The sequence below is a fragment of the Manis pentadactyla genome, chromosome 1 (assembly GCF_030020395.1).
Source record: "Manis pentadactyla isolate mManPen7 chromosome 1, mManPen7.hap1, whole genome shotgun sequence".
NCBI lineage: Eukaryota > Metazoa > Chordata > Mammalia > Pholidota > Manidae > Manis > Manis pentadactyla.
In genome coordinates this window covers 234048066-234067963 of record NC_080019.1, presented here as the reverse complement: position 1 = coordinate 234067963, position 19898 = coordinate 234048066, and the positions used below count along the sequence as shown (strand labels likewise).

The 19898-nt window shown below is 61.8% G+C and overlaps 1 protein-coding gene across 3 annotated transcripts; it reads right to left on the bottom strand.

The window, feature by feature from the left end:
* Window positions 1–69: 69 nt before the first annotated feature.
* Window positions 70–19898, bottom strand: LOC118908461 (twinfilin-2). 3 transcript variants are annotated; one of them, XM_036877916.2, is made up of 9 exons: window positions 19701–19898; window positions 16272–16349; window positions 13960–14138; window positions 13497–13592; window positions 13211–13315; window positions 13007–13132; window positions 12164–12314; window positions 11946–12067; window positions 70–7408 (listed from the first exon to the last, which is right to left on the bottom strand). In XM_036877916.2, exons 1-9 carry the CDS (start codon window positions 19723–19725, stop codon window positions 4316–4318), a joined length of 3975 nt encoding a protein of 1324 aa, XP_036733811.2. In that variant the 5' UTR covers window positions 19726–19898; the 3' UTR covers window positions 70–4315. The 3 variants fall into 3 exon arrangements, with proteins under 3 accessions (XP_036733811.2, XP_036733808.2, XP_036733809.1); XM_036877914.2 differs by lacking the exon at window positions 70–7408 and adding an exon at window positions 10988–11547 and having other exon boundaries at window positions 19701–19869; XM_036877913.2 differs by lacking the exons at window positions 11946–12067; window positions 12164–12314; window positions 13007–13132; ... (3 more) ...; window positions 16272–16349; window positions 19701–19898 and adding an exon at window positions 8285–8717.

Below are 19898 nucleotides of genomic sequence, written 5' to 3'. Positions count from 1 at the left end.
GGGAGGCTGTCCTTGTCTGTATTACGGCGTTCTCTGAGCTTCCATGCTGCTAACCTCTGGTTATTTTCCTCCTCCTTCACAAGCTGGTCCTCCTGTGAGTGTTGAGCGCCCACTGGGTTCATCTCCTAACTGCACATAACCCTTTCCCCTCCCACCACGTGGCCTCTCCCTGCCCTGGGTTTTCAGTTTGAGCTGGACATTGCTGACTGCCATCAGCCCCACACCTCGAGCCACACAGGTGCACAGGGCACCCTGTGTCTCATCCGTTCTGCTTGCACCCTTGCCCTACCATCATCCACCCAGCAACTCTGCCCTCTCAAACGGAAGTCAGCTGTCCTTCTCATGAGACGCATCCAGGCCACTTTCCACCTCCTCCATCACGCCACCTCATCCTGGCACCTGCCCCCGCCTCAGTCCCACACAGCAGCCAAGAGAGCTTTTAAAAATATAAATCAGATCATGTCTGTCCCATGCAGAAATCGTCTGGGTCTCCCAGTGGCACTCAGGTTAAACTCTAGATTCCTTGCACAGGCGGACACCACTCTGCTCAGGGACCCATCCTGGCGCGTGCTGGTGCGCACCCCTGGGCCTCAGATCCCCCGGCTTCTCCAGCTTCCAGACCATGTCCCTTTCCTGGATTTTTTCTACCATGGATCATGGCACAGCCACCACTCTTCACGTAGGACAAGGGTCCCTAAGGAGACCGTCCGTGAGCCCCAGGGGCTACAGCAGCCCCTCCTGCCTTCTCCCCACTGCTTGGCCTCTAACACGGTGCCCTTCAAAGCTCTGTCACCACCAGGGGTCACTTCAGTGCTCCCCCTGCCCCCCCGTCCATGGTTTGCCCTGTCTTCACTCCTGCATCCCCACCACCTGCCCAGGCACCGAGCAAATGTGTGTTCAATGAAGGAAAGGGGCAGTCAGCTTGGGCTCTGTAACCAGTCACCCAGGCTGGGTGGCTGAACTAACACCCGCGGATTCCTCCCAGATGTGGAGGCCAGGAAGGCTGATACCAAGGTGCTGGCAGAGTGGGTTCCTGGAGAGACCCCTTTTCCTGGCTTTAGACCGCTGTCTTCTCGCTATAAAACCACAGGACCTTTCTCACCTGTAAGACCTCTAATCCCACCAGGAGGACTCGCCTCATGAGCTCATCTAAACCTGGTCACCTTCCAAAGGCCTCACCTCCAGACATCACCACACTGAGGCTGGGGCTTTGACGCAGGAGTTTGGGGGGGACACACACATCCAGCCCGTAACAGGGACCAATGATAACATCCAAGTCAAAGAGGTGAACTGAACAGAAACCAGCAGCCTCCCTCAGCTCCAGAAGGGGCAGCGTGCTGCACTCGAGAGAGCGTTGTCCTGGCCCCCCACCCAGCAGGCTGGGAATGGGCACGCACACCCTTCCGGGCCCAGCACCCGGGAGAACTCAGCGGACTCCTGGTCCCGTCGGATAAGACCAGCCGCCCAAGGGAGGTCACGTCACGGTGCTCCTATCTGCTGGGAAAGGCCTCCCTCAGCCCTCCCGGCTGGGCACGCTCACGCCAGCTGGCGGGTGTTCCCCATTGTCCTGGCCTTCCCCTGCCTGCCGCCCTCCGCCTCCTCCCAGGCAGCCTTCCCTCTGGCCTGGGGAATGCTGCTCTGCACTTGGCAAGCCCCTCCTTCTCCTGCAGCTCAGAGCAGAGGGTCATCAGGTGGTCAGCTCCACTTTGCTCCTGCAGCTTGGGGGACCGCGCACCGGGGTGACACGCTGATCTGCGGGGAGGCGGATGGGGTTTGCAAACTGCTTAAAAATGAGAAGCGTGGTTTCTGATAAGAACACATGTGAAAATGTATGATGGCCTGGAAGTTTTCCAAGAATATTTAGAAGATTAGGGCATTCAATAAAGTGTCCTAGAGGGAAATGGGTGAGTTGTAATTTAAAACCCCAGCCAGCAGGATTTCCTCACATTATAGTGTTCCTCCTACCAGGTTTTCCAAAGTCTTGTGCCCAGACCCCTGCTTGTCTGGCACTCACGGCTCCCTGACAGCAAAAATCACAGGAGCCAACACTGGGGGCGGATGGCCCCTGGCCCTGCTCCTGGCTCCATGTGCCTCTGATTCAACCGTATCTGCCTCCGAACACTGCTCAGCGCCCTGGGCAGGGCCCCTGGCTAGGGAGGATCCACCTCTGGGAGGGGAGACAAAACACCGAAGCCCCATCAGTGGATGGGCCTCAGCAGCAGCCCCTTAGGTAATGACGACAGCTGAGGACCAGTGGGTTTCTCAGACCTTTACACACTTTTCCGCGGTTCTTGTGACAGCCTGCAGAGTAACTCTGGCCATCCCCATTCACCCATGAGCAAACCGAGGCTCCAAAGGGGAAGTCACGGGCCCAAAACACCAGAAATGACAGGGCTGGTGATCACCCTGCTTATCTGACCTGAGCACCACCTTCTGCAACCCTACCCGGGCCTGCTCCTCCCTCAGGACCTGAGGTCATGGGGCACTGCCCCTTCCATCCTGCAGACAGCATCAGAGCTTTGCCCTGCGGGTCACACCATGCACCATGGACCCCCCCAGACTCACTGCCACCCAGCCCAGGAGCCCCCTTCCCTCAGGCCTCAGGTTTGGCCTCCAAAATGATCTTCTGAATTCAAGGTCCCAGATGAACCAGGACTGCGCATGAGCAGCCGGCTGTGTACATGGAGGTTCTATCAGGCCAACTGCTTCCCACTTGCAAAGCATGGTGCCCTGCACAGGGCCCTGCTCTCTGTTCCTGCTCTTGGATGTGACCACAACAGTCTCAGATTCACTGAGGGGCCTCCCCGGAGACTCCAGCCTAGAGGAAGTATGGTTCTTGTTTTCTTCCCAGTCACAGGCTGAGGAAGTAAACAGGGCCAGCCATGCCTCCGGCAGGACAAGACAGGACCCGGTGGGGCTTCTGACTGGTGGTCAGAAACCGTCCTTCTGTCTTTCTTTCAGGCAAGCAGGTAACAAGTACACCAGCCTGCCACAGGAGCACCTAAAGCCCAAGTCAGAAAGGCGAGGGTGGCCCGTACTTCTCTCCCAGCAGTGCCCTGGCGGGAAGGCAAAAGCAGCCTCATCCCACCACAGGGCTGTCCACATTCCAGCGGCAAGAGTAAGCCGAGTCTGCAGCCAGCTCTGACCTTCCGCCGCAGGGGCCCTGACCCACCGAGCTGGCCCTAGACCGGCCTGGGCCAGCCAAGCCGGTTCCACTCTCTTGCAGCGCCAGGCCCCAGCTGCACAGGCCTTACTGGTCTCTTCCGCTCCTCAAAGGGCAGATTTAGCTGTGGGGATGGTGAGGCACCCAGTTCAGGACAAAGCACCTCAGGGGCTCCAGGCCTGAGCTCACCCCTCCAATTCCACACACTCACTGAGGGCAGACCTGCACAGGCTATCTCCAAACATGGGCCTCAGGGGCTCCCAGCAATGTCCCAAAGTTTAAATGGCTATCAAAGCTAGAAACACACACACACACATGCTCCATCCTCATCCGAGGTGGCTGCGTCTTCCACCTAAGTGTAAACAGCCGTGAGAAGCAGGGACAGAGAAGGTAGGCCCCACCTTCGCAGCCAGGTGACGGCTCCCCTAGGTGTCTCTTTGCTGTCAGAACAGAGATCCAACATGCATGCTAGGTAGAAATAGAACGGGATGGATGGGAGCTCACTCTAGAATCTTCAGTGGCTCCCAGCACCCTGCTGTGGGGCTATACCCACAAGCCTTCCTCTCCCCAGCCTGGGCTGACCTCCTGGGCATGGCACAGGTTGGCCACCAGAGGGCACAGTCGCCCCTCGGAACTCACAGGGCTTGGGAATGGACGTTCCCCAGGGATGCTGCCACTCAGGACTGTGCCAGGGGCCAGGAATGAAGTGGGCCTGCAGGTTCTCTGCCCTCAAGCCACTTTCAGCCCAGCAGGTAAGGGAGGCAGATGCTGAGAATGTGCACCATGCAGGGGAGCCCACCCACCTTAGCAGGGCTGCCTGGAGCCACAAGGGGGAGGTGGAGAGGGCAGGGCACTCAGCCTGCAGTCTGGGAAGGACTGAGACCCCGTTTAGTGCCCTTGCTCCAAGTCCCTGAGGAGATGCCCATGGACACAGCTGCGGGTGCTCCCTTTCGCTCCGGGGCAGTTTCCCCCATATCACCTCTTGGCACTCCCCACCTGAGGACAATTCTCCCTTCTGTCCTCCCTGTCACACCTCCAGTGACTCAGGGCCAGCTGTTTGACCTGCCAGTGGCATTTATTGAGTGCCCTCTATCTGCCATGGTTGGGGTGGGGAGGCAGGGCAAGCACACAGATCGGGGCCACGGCACTCTGCTACTCGGCCGTCGTGGGACCCTGGCAGAAGTTCCGGTTGTAGAAGTGGCTGTTGTCCCTGGTCAGGGCCATGCCCAGCTGGGCCCAGAAGCCACGCTGGCCACTGGGCTGGTGGGGCCAGAGGAGGACGCTCTGGCGGCAGAGGCGCTGACGCAGCCGCACATAGCGAGAGCGGTGGGCGTCGGGGCAGAGGATCACCAGCACCACCACGTCCTTGCGGTCCTCCAGCAGGCGCTGTTGGGCCAACAAGAAGCTGGCCCGCAGGAGGCCGCTGACCCGGTCCGTCTGGGCCAGCACAAACAGCGTCTTGCGGCTGCAGTAGATCGAGGCCCACAGGTTCTCGAAGAGTGTTTTTCCGGGCAGCCAGTCACGCTCCTCCAGGCACAGGCGGAGCGCCCGGCGCCCACGTCGCTCCTCCAGCCGCCCACGCAGCTCGTTGTACACCCAGTCGGCCACTGCGCTCTGGGCCTTGTCGAACACCACAAAGGCATCGTAGAGCAGGGTGTCTGTGCCCCGCCGCCGCCCCCGCTGGGGCAGCCAGGCCAGGCACAGGTGGGAGCAGTACCAGAGGTCCCAGCCGCAGAGGTGGTACAGCACAGGCACGGCCAGGCCCAGGGCCACAGCCAGCAGGGAGAGGCCGAAACAGCCCCGGGAGAGCGCCTCGTCCAGGCAGAGGCGTAGGTCCTGCGCAAAGATGCTGCGGCCCTGGAGCTGGCCCGGGCTGCCGCACTTGACGCGGCTGGGCAGCCCAGGTACGGCGGCCTGCACCTCCAGCAGGAAGTCCACGAAGCCTGCCCCACAGGCGCAGTGCAGGGGGTTGGCACTCACGTCTAGGATTTTCAGGGTGCCCGCCAGGGAGCCAAACCAGGAGGGCTCCACTGTCTTGAGGGCATTGGCGCTGAGGTTGAGCTCCCGCAGTCTTGTGGCCAGAGCGAAGAAGCCGGGGTCCACGAAGCCAATGCTGTTACCGCTGAGGTCCAGCCTCTGGAGCTGGGTGCCGCCGGGCAGGCTGCCGTTGCTCAGGGCTTTCAGCTGGTTTCCCGCCAGGTCCAGCGCTTCCAGCTTGGGCAGGAGCGCAAGGCCACTCCAGTTGAAGAAGGCCAGGTAATTGTCCCGGAGGCGCAGCAGCTGCAGGCTCTTGGGGAGGTTGTCCAGCGTGCGCGGCAGGAGGGTGTGCAGGCGGTTCTGGGACAGGTCCAGGAGGACCAGGCTTCTCAGGCCATGGAAGAAGCGGAGGTAGAGGTCCCCCTCTGCCCACATCCGGCTCAGCGCATTGCCGCTGAAGTCCAGAGCCCGCAGGGAGGCGCTGCGGAGCTGCTGGGACACGCGGCTGTGGATGTCGTTGTGCGCCAGGCTGAGGTAGCGCAGGGTGGGCAGCTGAGCCACAAAGCTGAGGTTGTGGCCCACGCCCTGCATGCTGAAGGGCTGACTGTTGTAGCTGAGGTCCAGAGCCTCCAGTCGCGGCAGCTCGGTGAACGAGCGCCCATGGTACAGGTCCAGCTTGTTGTGGGACAGGTCCAGCACCCGCAGGCTGGTCAGTGGCACGAACTGGGAGCCGTTGACAGCCTGTGAGATGCTGTTGTAGCTAAGGCGCAGGCACTGCAGGTGCGAGAGCCGGGCAAACATCTCCGGCTGCACTGCCACCAGGTTGTTCCGTGACAGGTCTAGGGTGAAGCTGAGGGTCCTGCAGCTTGGCATGAAGTCCTCAGAGCAGGGGCTGTCCCGTGGGCCTGGAGCGAGGTTCCTGGGCGGCAGCCAGAGCTCGTGCCCCCCATCCAGCTCCCCCGTGGCAGCCGGCGGCTCCGCAGCTCCGCTAATACGGTTGTCCGACAGGTCCACGACACGCAGGCCAGGAAAAGCCCCAAAGATGCTGAGCTGGGCCTGGCTGATGAAGTTCATCTGCAGACTCAGCGTGTGGAGCGCGGGCAGGCGGGCCAGGGGCTGCAGCGTCGTCTCGCTGAGCGAGCGGAAGAAGATGCCATGCATGTCCAGCTTCTGCAGGGAGCGCAGGCTCCGGAAGGAGGGTGCCAGCTGCAGGTGGGCAAAGGACACCCTCTTGTGGTAATTGAAGGACAGGTTGAGCTGGCGCAGCCGGGCCAAGCCCCGGAAGGCCTTGGTTCTGGTGATGCAGTCGTATAGGAAGTTCTCACTCAGGTCCAGCACTCTGAGGCTGTCCAGGCCCCAGAACCACTGGGAGCTCAGGCGGTGGAGAGAGTTGTCCTTCAACACTAGGCCCTCGAGGTGGCTCAGGTGGCTGAAGGTGTCTGGGTGCAGCTGGGGGAAGCCCCGCGGGCACTCCACGCAGGGGTTGCGGGCATGGTCGCAGCGGCGGCAGTTACCACCCACATCGAGCACCCGCAAGGCGGCCAGGTTGGCCAGGTCCTCAGGGGCCAGGGTGATGATGCGGTTGTAGGACAACAGCAGGGTCTGAAGGCCGGGGGGCAGGCTGCGGGGCACCGCTGTGAGGTTGTTGTACTTGAGTGACAGGTGCGTGAGGTTGCCCAGGCCCAGGAGGGCGCCTGGGGCCACGTGCACTGCACGGCTGCAGGGGTTCTTGTAGTAGCAGTTGCCGTCCATGTAGAGGACACGCAGGGCACGCAGGCCCATGAGGGCAGGGGCGTCCAGCGCCAGGATGTGGGTGTGGCTCAGGGACAGGGACACCAGGGAACTGGGCAGGGCGGGCACAGTGGAGATGCCATTGTAGCTCAGGTTCAGCACCTCCAGGGTGGGCACGGCCAGGAAAGTGTTGTGCTCTATGGTCATGTGACAGGGGAAGTGCATGGGGCTGAGGCTGGCGGGCGGGCAGTTCCACTTGAGGTTGAGGTCCCGTAGGCTGGACAGATGGGCAAAGTCAGAGTCGTGCAGGTGGTGGATGCGGTTGGAGAGCAGGGAGAGACTGGTGATGTTCTCCCGGGGTGCGGCCGCAGAGAAGTGGGGCACGGCCTTGAGGAACAGCCAGTTGCAGTTCACCAGGCCGTGTGGCTGGAGCTCACAGGGCAGGAAGGCAGGCAGGGCGCCCTGGGCCAGGGCCGTGGCCAGCACCGCAGCCAGGACCAGGAGGGACAGGCAGTGCAGGGCACTGTGGTGGGGGCCCTGTGGGGTGGGGGCTGCTGAGTGTACAGCCCAGGCCCACCTCCCTGGGACCCACTCCCTGGGGTCCCCCAGCAGGGCTCCCAACCCCTGCCGCCCAAGCCCTCTCCGGGGAGTCTCCTGCCTCTCTGCCCAGCACCCACCCCACCTCCGAGGTGCATGGGGAGCTTGGACGTGGCCTCAGACCCAGCCTTTAACTCAAAACTGGAACTAGAACTGCTTCTGAGAGCTGGGACCAAACTGATGCTCCAGAGCTTGGACGCATAACCAGACCCCAGCTGGACAGGGAGTCGGGCGGTCACTCCCGCACTCCCACTTGTCCTCAGGCTGTTTCTCTTTCCTGCAGGGCAAGGGGGCATCTGGCTCTACCACTCTGAATAGCCCCCTCTGCCCTCCACCAAGCACCCCCAGCCCCACCTTGTCCCTTTTGCCAAGACCTAGGCAAAATGAGGGTCTCCTGGGGGACAGCGTGTCCAGGAAGGTACCACCCAGGGCCCCAGTGAGTCTGGGCACCCTTCAGCTCTTTCCCTCTCTGCCCACCTCACCCAGCCCAAGCATGCCACCCTTCAGGGCTCATATAGGATGGGAGGTGGGTGAGCAGCAGAGGGGAGACAGAGCCCAGTCCTGGGCACCTACCTCACTTGCAGCCCTGTGCCCCACTGAGTGCAGCCCAGGGTCAGCCTCCTCATCCACACAAGGGGTTTGGGGCTCACTGCTCAGAGATGGCTTTCTACGCCTCAGTCTTCAGGGGCAGTGACAGTCCCTAGGGCCATGTGGGTGGCAGCCCCTTTCACTATTGTCTGCAGTCGCCAAACGCATCTCTCTCCCCACCACCTGGTACTATCCCCCTCCCTGGGGCACGGAAGGCTGCTGTCCTACCATGGCAGGGAGTGGGGGTTCTCCTGGCGTTCGGCTGACAGACCGGGCAGCCTCTGTAGACAAGGATGCTTCGAGCTCCTGGTCCCTTCCTGCAGCAGCTGGGAAAACGGAGGAAGTGAGAACTTCACAACAGCCCAGCAGCGCCCCCCTCACCCTGTCCTGCCCACCGGCCCTGGGGGGCACAGTGAGTCAGAGGCCATTTGCATAGTCAGAAGACTGACAGCCTGGCTGCTTCCTCTTTCCACTGCCCCCGCCTCCCCACAGCCTAGCTTAACGCGCCACCACATCCTCTGGGGGCCCCACACCTGTCCTCTGGGAAGTCTGGGGAGAGACGAAGGCCCAGAGCCCAGTCTAGGGTCAGCGGGAGACTGGAATTAGGGGCTGTGCCAGACCCAGATACTGACGCCCATGCCAGTGCCCTCCCGGTGCCAAGAGGACTCTTTCACCCCCGAGTGGCTCCCACCGCAGGCAGCCTCTCAGGCCAGCCGCCCTGTGTCTGCCCTGCCCTGTCCCTGCAGCGCCAGCCCTGGAGCTCTGCGGCTGGCCTTGTAGGTCTGCACCAGTCACCACGGCAGCTGCTCTGTCCAGGAGCAGGCCTCCCCTCTGGTCCAGGAGGCTGGCCTGCTGGGACCCCGAGGCTCATACTGCTCCGAGGCTCTTCCCATCACAACAAATTGTTCAGGCCCAAAGCCTCGGGGTGCCCCAGGACCCTCAGCAAGTCCTGCTGGCTCCACCTCAGAATCTGCCCAGGGCCCCCACCTTCAAATGGGGCAGCCCGGGCTGAGCCACCGTCACCTCTCCCCTAGACAGCTGCAGCGGCTGCTTCCTCACGCCTTGTGCTTCCTGCTCTCGTGCCCCTCAGGTTATCTGCGTTATCTGCACCTGACCACTAAGTCACGTAGGCCCGGCCTCTGCTCCAACCCCTCCACGGGCCTTTCCGAGTCAAAGCCACAGATCACATGACGGCCAACAAGGTCCTGTGGGATCTGCCCTCCCGTTGCCCCCCTGACCAGTCTCCAGCCACACTGGCCTTGCTGTGGCTGGAACATACCTGCGTACAAACCTGCCTTTTGAACTTACTGTCTGGAAGCTCTTTTTCCAGCCACTCACATCCATTCGTTTCTGTTCACAGTCACCCTCGGAGGCCTTCCCTTCCCTGACCTCAAACATCCTACACCGGATCTGGCACTCCTGAGATCCTTTACCTGCTGTTTTTTGTTCTTGTAGCAGTTTTTACCCGCTAACACCCGTTATCACTGATTTTTCATGGTTCATTGTACCTCATCATAGTCCCCTGCTGGAATGTCAGTGTCTTGAGGGCCTGGGTCTTTTTCTGTAACCCCAGGGCCTAGCACAGTGCTCCACACACCCCAAGTGCCTGGTATTTGATGAATCTGTGCTCTGGGCAGGCACACAGAGTGTCTGAGTGACGGTGAATGAATTAGTAAATGAAGAAATAAAAAGGGCTTCTGCTGGGAGGCCAGGCTGGACATCTGCCACCTTGGTTCACCATGTTACCCCCAGGTGGGTGTCATGCACACAGGCTCCAAGCTGCCTGCATTCAGCCGGCACACAGGTCTGGGTGGTTCAGCAGTTTGGGGGTGATGGCTCTGTCTTCCTGCCCACCTGGGAACCAGCATTTGCAGGGAGGTAAGGTCAGGCTTCTTTCCCTGGGTTCTGGGTAGGGGGCCAGCTCTCTTCCCCACAATCCTAGGGGCTTTAGTAGGGGCTAAGATAGGCCCCAGGGAGGGGACACTGCCCTGAGCCCCAGCTCAAGACACACCCTCCAGAAAGGACAGTGCCCATTCAGCAGCTGAATCGTCACCAACCTGACATGGAACCATCCCTGCACACCTCACCTTCCACCCACTTCTCAGGGGCAGAACTGTAGGACACACACACACAGCACGCACACGCTTGGAGACACAAGATCCAGATGTCCACAGAAACACCTGCCAAGCATGAGCCCCATCAAGACTGGAAAATCCAGGCAGGAAAACCCAGTGTGGTGAGCTGAGGATGCTCCCAAGGAGGCCCAGGTCCTCACCCCCAGAACCTATGAATATGCTCCTTTACACAACAGAAGGGGCTGTGCAGGGAGGACTAGTTAGGGATCTTGACATGGGAGAGTATGTTGTGGGGAAGAGGTGAATATAATCACATGTCCTTACAAGACAGGCAGAGGGAGATTTGACCCCAGAAGGCCACGTGACCACGGCCGCATAGGGAGGCAGAGTCTGAGATGAGGTGCTACACGGCCGGCTGTGCAGACGGGTCAGGGCTGCAAGCCGAGGCAGGCAGGCAGCCTGCAGAGGCCGGGACGGGCAAGCTGGCGGGCTCTCCTCTGGGTTCTGGGAGGCACCAGGCCTGCGACCCCTTGATTTTAGCCTAGACTGCAGCCATGTTAGACTTACAAGAACTCTCAGAGGATAAATTTTGTGTGGCTTTAAGCCATCAAGCTCGTGGTACTTTGTTACAGCAGCTGTGAGAAATTAATACACCCAGATTCCCACATCACAGTGGAGGCGGTCCTGCCTTTCGGGCCAGTGTGGCTCGTGCCCTCATACGGCCGCCACAGCCAGGAGGGCTGCGGCTCCACCCGGCGGCCTGGCAGGCCCTGTCTGAGTTGTGGGGAGGCTGTTACGTACACAGCGCCTCCCAACTCCAGTGCAAGAAGTAGGCCCCCAGGGCCAGACTCAGGTATTGATTTAAAAATATTTTATTCTTTAAAAAATACAGCATTCAACCATCTCGTCCCAGAGGGAGCCCCTGCCCCAGCCCTGACTAACCCCACCCCCTTGTGGCCAAAGCTTCCTGGCTGTGCTGGGACTGCGGTCTCAGTTTGTGGGGGTGGGGGTGGGGGTGGGGGTGGCCAGCTTCCTTCAGCCAGCCAGTTAGGGTCCCCAGGGCCACGAGCACACAGATGAGGTGGTGACAGCAATGGGGGAGGGTCACAAAGTGCCACCCCAGTGGCCCTCAGAAGGTGTAAGGGCCCAGTGGCCGGGCCCCCTGCCCCACGGGAAGCAACCCAGACTGGGAGCCCGGGCTGGGCGCAGCAGGGCACCAATCCACCCGCCAGCAGGGCTTGGCGCCACCTAGCTGTCATCCCCGTTCTCGCCAGGGCCTCGGATGAGGCGCTTGTGGCCCCGCTTGCCCCCCGGGCCCTTGGGCTTGGCGAAGGCCTGCTTGAAGGCGTGTTGCTTGGGGTGCACCTCGTCATAGAGGAACTCGGCCGTCAGCTCTGCCCCGTCGCCAATTTCAATCTGCACGGGGCAAGGCAGCAGTCACCCCAGTGGTGGGACCCTGCGCACCACCCACGGCCACCCTGACTCTGGGGCGTCCTGTTTGACTTCTTACAGCCCAGCCCTGGTCTCCTCCCAGACGCCCACCTGGAATGCCACCTCTGGGAACACTGAGCCTGGGGCCTGCTGCCCTGCTCATCCTGGTCCCCCTCTACCTTCCTTTTGGAACCAGGAAAGGGGAGACACGGGCAGCTGGCGCTCGGGCCTGTCCAGCCACCAGCGAGCCGGGTGGCCTCACGCAATGCGCGTGCCCTCAGGTCTGTTTCCCCATCCATTCAACAAGGCAGCAGGGCCCCCGCTCTGCCACTGTCTCGGGACTCCCGGGCCCTGGGAGGCGGGGCCGGGGGAGCAGCGCCCACCTTCTTGGAGATGTCCAGCAGGAAGTCCTGCTCCGCAGAGTCGAGGAGGCGGCTCTTGCAGCTGGAGTAGAGCATGCGCTCCCTGATGCTGCACCTGTGGCCCGGCATCGAGTAGATGAACACTGCCGGGGACATGGAGGTGAGCCCGGGCCGGCCCCTGCTGCAGGGCCACCCAGCTCTAGGCGAGGGCTGCTCCTGCCCACCCACGGGCCACTCACCCACAGACTCGAGGGGGTCACCCTCATGGGTGTGCTTGTAGAGGAAGAAGTGGTAGCGGGCGGCATCTCGGGGCACCCTGGAGGGCAGCTGGGCCACGTCTGTGGGCTCTGTGTGCACAAGCTCGATCGTCTCCCGCTCCAGGTCCAGCTTCTGCCGAGCAGCAGGGAGGTATAGGGCAAGGGCAGAGGGGGCCAGGCCCACCCTGCCAACACGGGGTCCCTGAGGTGGTATCGGCTGGCAGGCAGGGTCTCCCTCTCCCAGGACTCCCCTCCCCGGTGGCCATGGTGCCCTGGGAGCCCCCCTCTGGACCAAGCCCTAATTCTGTCCTAGGAAGGCTCTGGAAGAGGAAGGACCCACGAAGGGTGGGGTGGGGTCAGGACAGCGGCGCAGGGAGAGGGCGGCAGGTCTCAGCCTCAGGGAGGTGCCATGAGTGGGCTGCCCATCCTCTTGGAACCAGAGGGGCCCTTCTGGAAGGGAGGAGCCACTCTGCTTGAAAGGGGCAGCGAGGACCACGGGGGCAGGGCACCCTGCCTGGGGAAGGGGTGATGGGGGCTGCAGGGGGAGCCCATGACAGGAAGGGGCTCAGGGCAGAGGGGGTCTGAACCCAGGGGTGAGTGGGTGAGTGGGTATCACATGGTGGGTGGAATGACGGACAGCGTCACGGGTGCCACTGTGCAGAAGCAGGGGACCAGAGTACACCACTGCACATGGTGACTGTGCCCACAGCAGCAACAGGCAAGGGTCGGGGGACAGTGCGTGCCCACAAGCACACAGGGGACCTGTGGGGGCAGCCTAGGGGTGTGTGCACCCTGGGTAGCCCAGGGTGGGGAGCAGGCACCCACCAGCTGGATGTAGTTGACGGTCTTCTGTTTTAGCTGCTGCAGCGCCCGCTGGGCCTCGGACTGCAGTGGAAAGGCAAGGCCCTGCAGGGTCTGGTGCTTGCTCTCCACACTGATCTCTGTCTTCACCTGCAGACAGGTGAAGAGTGAACGAGGCCCTCACCCGCCCAAACCTCAGCCCACGTTCCGCCGGCTCGGCACGCCCACCTCGTTAATGCGGATCTGCTGAAGCTCTCTCTCTGCCGAGGTCAGTGGGGCGGGCGCTGCACAGGATGACAGGTGCTTCTGGTACCCAGCAAAGGAGAGGTCATCCTGGCAAGGGGATGCAGAGGGGTAAATGGGCTGTCAGAAGCCCACTGAGCGCCCCAGCTTGCAGTCCCCGGACCTCCCGGCTTCCCCACTCATCCCCAAGCCTGGCACCCACTTGCGCTGTGAAACTGCCTCACATCCCACCCTTTGTGGGCCCGTGTGGGTCCTGGCCTGGGGGTGCTACCTTCACAGTCCCGAAGAGCTCATCCTTGATGTGGCCGCCCCCAAACTCCTTCTTCACTGTGGCCCGTGTGGCAGCATACAGCATCTTCAGCCGCACCTAAAGGGCAGGGGCCATGCCGTGAGGCCCCTCTTGGCAGGGCTGCCTCTCCAGGAGCAGGCAGGGGGCTCTGGGTGGGACCCAGTCACCTCACTGTGCCCAGCAGAGAGCACAGCACAGAGGCAAGGGTGCAGTGAGCCAGCCCCTCCCAGATCCAACCTCTCAGGCTCCCAGAGCCAGGCCCTTGAGGGGAGGCCTGCAGGGGACCCCAGACTGCCAGGCACAGGGCCTGCCCCTCTCTCAGAGTCCCCGGGGCAGGACCTGATGTCTCTCCACTCAGATGCCCCAGGACCGGGCCTTGTTGCCTCGCTCAGACCCAGCTTCCCCACCCCGATCTTGGGGCTGGGCAGGGGTCCCTAGGACTCACGGGGGAATTATCAGGTGACCAGGCGAGGAAGAGCCACTCGAAGCCCTGGGCGTTCTGCGAGTCCAGGCGATAGAGCAGATAGCAGGGCTGCTGGGCATCGAGCAGGGGCAGGACGACTCTGTCGTAGTCCTGGTCCCAGGGACCCACCAGCTCCCGAGAGGCACCCAGCACGAGCTGCTCTGGGGGCAGAGGCCGGGTGAGCCCAGCAGCCATCTCCCACACCCCCTCCGGCTGTGGGCCTGCCGGCCACCCCCCGACCTGCCCCTGGACCCCAGGGCCCTGACAGACCAAGATGTGTGAATCAGTGCCTGTGACAGGGGGCACAGAGCTGCCAGCGAGGGGTCACTCCCCGCACATACATGCACAGAAATGGCCTCGAATATGCCCACGGGTGACCTAACACAGACAGGCCCGGTGGGCCACAGCCGCCAGCAGCGCAGCCCCCTCTTGGACACCCGCACACTCGGAGCCCACCCACCAGCACAGCTGCTCGGGCACGGCCCCTGCTGCGCCTTCGGCTCCCCTCCTCCGCCAGCCCCGGCTCTCAAGCCCCACCCACCTTCTCAGAACAAATGTGCTCAGGCCACAGGGACCTGAGGGACCCACAGACACAGAGAGACATGGTATGAACAGGTCCCTGCTGCCTCCCTAGCTGGTACACAGTGGCTGAATGGGGCAGGGAGGCTGGACACACACTTGACCTATCAGCTCGCAGGGCCTTAGCCTTAGCTTGGCAGCAAGCACCAGCCCAGGGGTGCACAGGCCCAGGCTGGAGGAAGACCAGGGGCAAGGGGACAATGGCCACTTGGCCAGGGATGCCCTGCCCATCATGCCCTCCTGATGCGGGCAAGGGGCCCAGCTGTCCAGGTGCCCCAACACACCAGGCCACCAGCACAGCCGTCTCTCTGCGGGCCTCAGCCTCCTCACCTACCGTCCCAGATCTCAGATGGGATCAAGGCTGGGAACCTTCGGGACTGTGAAGGTAGCACCCGCAGGCCGGGACCCACACGGGCCCACAGAGGGTGGGATGTGAGGCAGGGTCACAGCGCAAGTGGGCGCCAGGCTTGGGGATGAGTGGGGAAGCCAGGAGGTCCGGGGACTGCGAGCTGGGGTGCTCAGTGGGCTTCTGACAGCCCATTTACCCCAGGTTCCCAGCATCACAGGCTAAGTCAGCGCCAGCAGCAGTCAAATGTTATTTAATTTGTCGCCAACATTTTCAAACTGAGAAGTTTAGTTAAGAAGTGGGAATTCATGGCTTCTCTAGAAAAACCAAGCTCAAGCCACACTCAGTAAGAGATGGGTGGTGGCTGCCTGTCAGGGGCCTGGCCCCTCCAGGAACAGCACAGAGCCGAGAGCACACCTCCAGGGTCCCCTGCTAAACTCCTGCAGGGATATGTTGTCTGGGAGGTGAGCAGGAGGGCTGAGGGCCCTGGAATTTGGAGACCCCGGACATAGCCCAGCACTGCTCTGGCCCTAAAGCTTGGGGTGAACCCTGGGTCTGGACAGACCCTGCTGTGAGCCAGTTAATCGAATGCGTGAGAACTGAGCCCGGCACCAAGCCCATTCTGGAAGCCCCCCGAAGGGTCTGCTACGGCACAGCTACCAGGAGGGGCTGGAAGGATACCTGGGCAGCCCGGCCCACCCCCAGTCCCAGAGTCTGTGCCCCTCACCTTCAAGGACAGGCCCTCAGCCCATAGAAGTCCTCTACCCCAGCCCCTTGGGCCTCAGTCTAACCCTCTGCCTCTTCAAGCCCTCCCCACGTCCGGCCTCAGCTCAGGCTCACCTCTCCTGTACTCCCAGCCCTGCCCCCTGCCTAAGGCCCAGGTGCCCAGGGTCCAGGCCCAAAGCCCAGCCAAACCTGGAATCCCCCAGTCCTACTTCTCCCCACTATGGGGGCACTTCCCAAAGACAGGACCCAGCTTCTCTTTAGGAATCCCCCCAGCCAGGCCTGTCGATCCCAGAGGGAGGCAGGTGGCACTAGCCACACAGCACAGTGCCTGGCCCGCTTGCGCCTGCCTCCCTGCCCCCTTACCACACCCTGACCAGGCCCATCTGATACCTACATAGCCCCTGGGCACACTGGGCAGGACCCCAGGCAGGGCTCTCCTTGCTGTCCCCCTAACTTTGGTGTCCTGCTCGGTGTAACAAGGGTAATGTCATGCCTGCTCCCATGCTCCCCTGCAAGGCACCTCCTGTTCCTAGATGGGGAAACTGAGGTCCTGAGGGGGCTGGAGGCCAACGCTCCCACAGCTCCCAGAGGAGCAGCTGGGTCCAGCCCCCAGCCGATGCCCTAGCCTGTCAGGGGCACTCACCATCCTCAATGACAACTTTGATAAGCCGAATGGTGCCAGCCCGAGCCTTGGCAAAGAATTCCTTCAGCTCCTTGGTGGCTACAAGAACAAGAAACATGGTGGGAGTGAGCAGGCAGAGTAAGCAGTGTGCGCAGGGACACACTTAGTGCCCGCTCGTCCCGTGGGTCTGGCAGCGGAACTGGGAGCCGGGTTAAATACGACCCCCCACGTGACTAGGAACCTGAGCCGCCTGCTGAGCACAAGCTCCCAAATTTAGCCCGGAGAGGTGGTAGGCGGGTGGGGACAGGGCGGGTGGGGATGAAACGATGGGGTGGGCTCTGGGCCAGGCCAGGCTAACCAGAGGGAATGGCCCCCACCTGTCCCCTACCCCCAGGAAGGCCCAGCGCTGAGCTGGCCTGGGACACTGTCAACACTGCCATATCCACAGACAAAAATACACAAATAAATGCCCCATGAGCACAGACCACCAAGTCCGTTAGCACACATGCACACGTGTCTCATGCTGCATGTGCCAACAGGTACATGCTCCATCCAGCATGTGTAAACACATCAACACATGCATGTGACGAACAGAAGTGGACATGCAAACACCCTTAGGCATGAACACATGCTGACCTGGTCCAATGTAAACAGACACGCACATGTAGACATGCAAACACACATGGATTCAGTCCGCAGGGTGCTCACACACACACACACACACACACACACACACACACACACACACACAGGCAAAGTGCAGAGCTTGGCTAAGACCCATGTACAGGCAACAGGGTGTGCAAAGTACACACTGAAACACACTGACACACACGCGCAAGCCCCAGCCCCAGCCCACGAGCCTGGCTGGCTGCCTAACCCCAAGAGGCCCACGCGTGAACCCAGCCCGGGCACAGCCCTGCCAGCAGCGACAAGCTCACAGCCCCAGGCAGCTGGGAAGGCTTGGAGCGGCTCTCAGGAACTCCCCAAAACAAACCTTGGCTTGGTCCCTCGGCTACAGAGCCAGTAGGTGGGGACTAACCACCAGGTACAGGGGTGAGGGTCATGGTCAGAGCTGGAGAACCAGTGAAGTCCCACATCCACTAGTAGTTCCACGGGGAAACCAAGGCCCAAATGGGGGAGGGTCCGACTTGGGTCTCTGCGTGTGCAGTGCCAGGCCAGCACGACCTTGAGGCTGCCCAGGGGTCAGGAGAATCCTGCAGGAACACAGCTGGAGGGCTGAGGTCAGAGAATATTTATAGGGCCCAGACTGGGCAGCTCAGGGTAGGGGGTGGGGGGCACTTTAGGAAAACAAACTCTGCTCATGTCCTCAGGTGTCCCTCATGGGAGGGGTAACCCTGAGCCTGAGACCTCAGGCTGCGTGCCACCCTCTGGGGCAGGCAGGGTCCCACCCGAGGATGACAGGCACAGAGGGCTATGGCATGGAGACACAGCCCCACCGGGCCTGACCTCTGGGGCCCCACCTCTCCTGACCTCTAACCTCACGGAACCTCAAACCCAGCTGTAGCTAATACTCCCAACTGCAGAGGGCTGTGGTGAGGAGTAAATGGGAGTGGCTGCTTGGTAATGGGGGGCTTCTACTGATAACAGCTATCAGGCTTCACTCCCGCTATGGCAGCAGGCAGGCGTTGGGACATGCTCAGACCGGGGAGGGGAAGCCAAGAAGCTTCCTTAAGGGAAAGGCTGACATGTGCCTTCTAGCGTTACCAGGACAAAGTGACACCCCAGTAGTGGTAGAGACATCTCCCTCCATGCCTTCTCTGCCACCATCAATAATCCAGAGGCCAGGCCTCAGACATCAGAGCCTCTATCATCAAAGATTCATGCCACCCCCTGTAAGCCTCAGGTTACAGGCCCCTCCCCACACGTACTGGGAGTTCAGCAGACCCACGCCTAGGCCAGGACAGGGCACCTCTCCTGCCACCTCCCCAGTCCAGAAATGGGAAGAAGTGGGCTGCTCACAGGCAGGAGGGCTGGGAGTGGGGGGCAGCCTCTGCCGATCCGTGAGGCAGGCTTGTTCACCGTGTGGAAAATGAAGGAGCGAGTCAGGGCTCAGCCACAGGCCACAGGGCCTGTCAGCATGGTGGGGGAAGAGGGGTGGGGGACTAACTTCCGATCCCTGCCAGTTGGAGGCAGCAGCAATGACCAGACAGAGGGGAAGGAAGGGGCAGGTCCAGTGGGCAGCTCTTCCCTTGTGTGGGGCTGAGTCACAAAGCTCTCCGTCCAGCTCCTGCTGGGGTGAGGCTGGCCCTGACCCAGGCTCCTGCCTTTTCTGGTCTTGTGAGGCGGGGCCAGGGAACTCTCTCAGGCTGGTCCAGCCACCAAGTGGCCACAACCACAGGCCGAGACCCAGGCCTCCCGGCTGGTCGATAGTGGCAGTCTAGGGTGGGGGATCCTCGTGTGCTGGGAGGAGTGGCTGATGGCCAAACCACAGCGCTGTCTCCGCAAGCAGCCTGGGTCTTCCCCACAGGCCAGGTAGCCCTATCAGGGTAATGACAGAGGGGATGCTGGAACCGAGGTGGGATCAGGACACCTGGCTCCTGGCCGGTGCTTCTCTCCCAGCCTGTGTGAGGAGGACACCAGGCCCTTGGGGGAGAAGGCTGAAGATGCTTGGGGTGAGGAGGCTGGCCGGGAGCCAGTAGGACCAGGATCCCCACCACAAACCCCATGTCTGGACCCTCTTCTCTGCCTCCAGCCTGGAGCTGAGACCTTCCAACCCAGGCTGGGGCAGACTCAGGTCGTCAGAGTGGAAAATGGCAGGAAGATCAAAGGTCAAGGTCAGATTGGTAACTCTATATATCTCCTTGAGGGCCCTGTCCCAGGTTTTCCTCAGTCTGAGAGTGTGTGAGGGTCTTGGGAAGAGCCAAAGGTCACGGCCCCCTCTTCACACAGACACACCCCACACAGACACATCTGGTACATGCTTCCATGGTAACAAATGCACACTGAGATGTACCAAAATTGTGCACATACACACAAACACCCACAGATGTGTGCACAGTCACGAAGCACAGATGTCTAAAGATGGTTCCACACGCCCGCGTCCGTCAGCCATTAGTGCATGTGCATAAATGACCCTAGACGTACAGTCACATCCAGAGGTGCACACTCCTCCAGATGTGCACATCCGGGTACCCCCACCCCCGGAAGGCACAAACTACGTAGATGGGCACACACGGGAACATCCACCCCGATGGGTACACAGATACTTCCGCCCCAGCTGCGTATATACGCGTACACCCACTCCCAACTGTGCACAGTAAGTCTGCACGCCCCCAGATGTGCCCACTCCCAGCGACCCGCGGCGGCAAAAGGGAACAGGAAGCTTCCCCAGGATGGTGCCGGGGACGAGACCGGGGCCGAGCGCCGAGGAGTGGGCGCCGCCGCGAGCGGAGACCCTCGGCCCCCTGCCCACCCGCCCGCCGCCCTCACCGTGGATGCCCGTCTGGTGCGCCATGGCTCCGCACCGCGCTCCGTCCGCGCCCTCGGAGCCCTCGGCTCGGCCCCGGCCCGGCTTGGCTCGTCTGGACCCGGAGGAGGCGGAGGATGTGGCGGCGGCCGGCCAGCCTCGCGCAGCTTCCCGGGCGGTGCCGCAGGACCCAGGCCGGCGCGCCCCGCCCCCGTCGGGCG

Coding starts and splice junctions, on each gene's coding strand:
- LOC118908461 (XM_036877916.2), bottom strand. CDS start 19,725: ATGGCGCACCAGACGGGCATCCACG. Junction 13,316..13,496: donor AGCTCTTCGGGACTGTGAAG/GTAGCACCCCCA, acceptor TCCCCTTGCCAG/GATGACCTCTCCTTTGCTGG. Junction 7,409..11,945: donor TGCTGGACATCTCCAAGAAG/GTGGGCGCTGCT, acceptor CCCACCCCACAG/GGCCCCCACCACAGTGCCCT.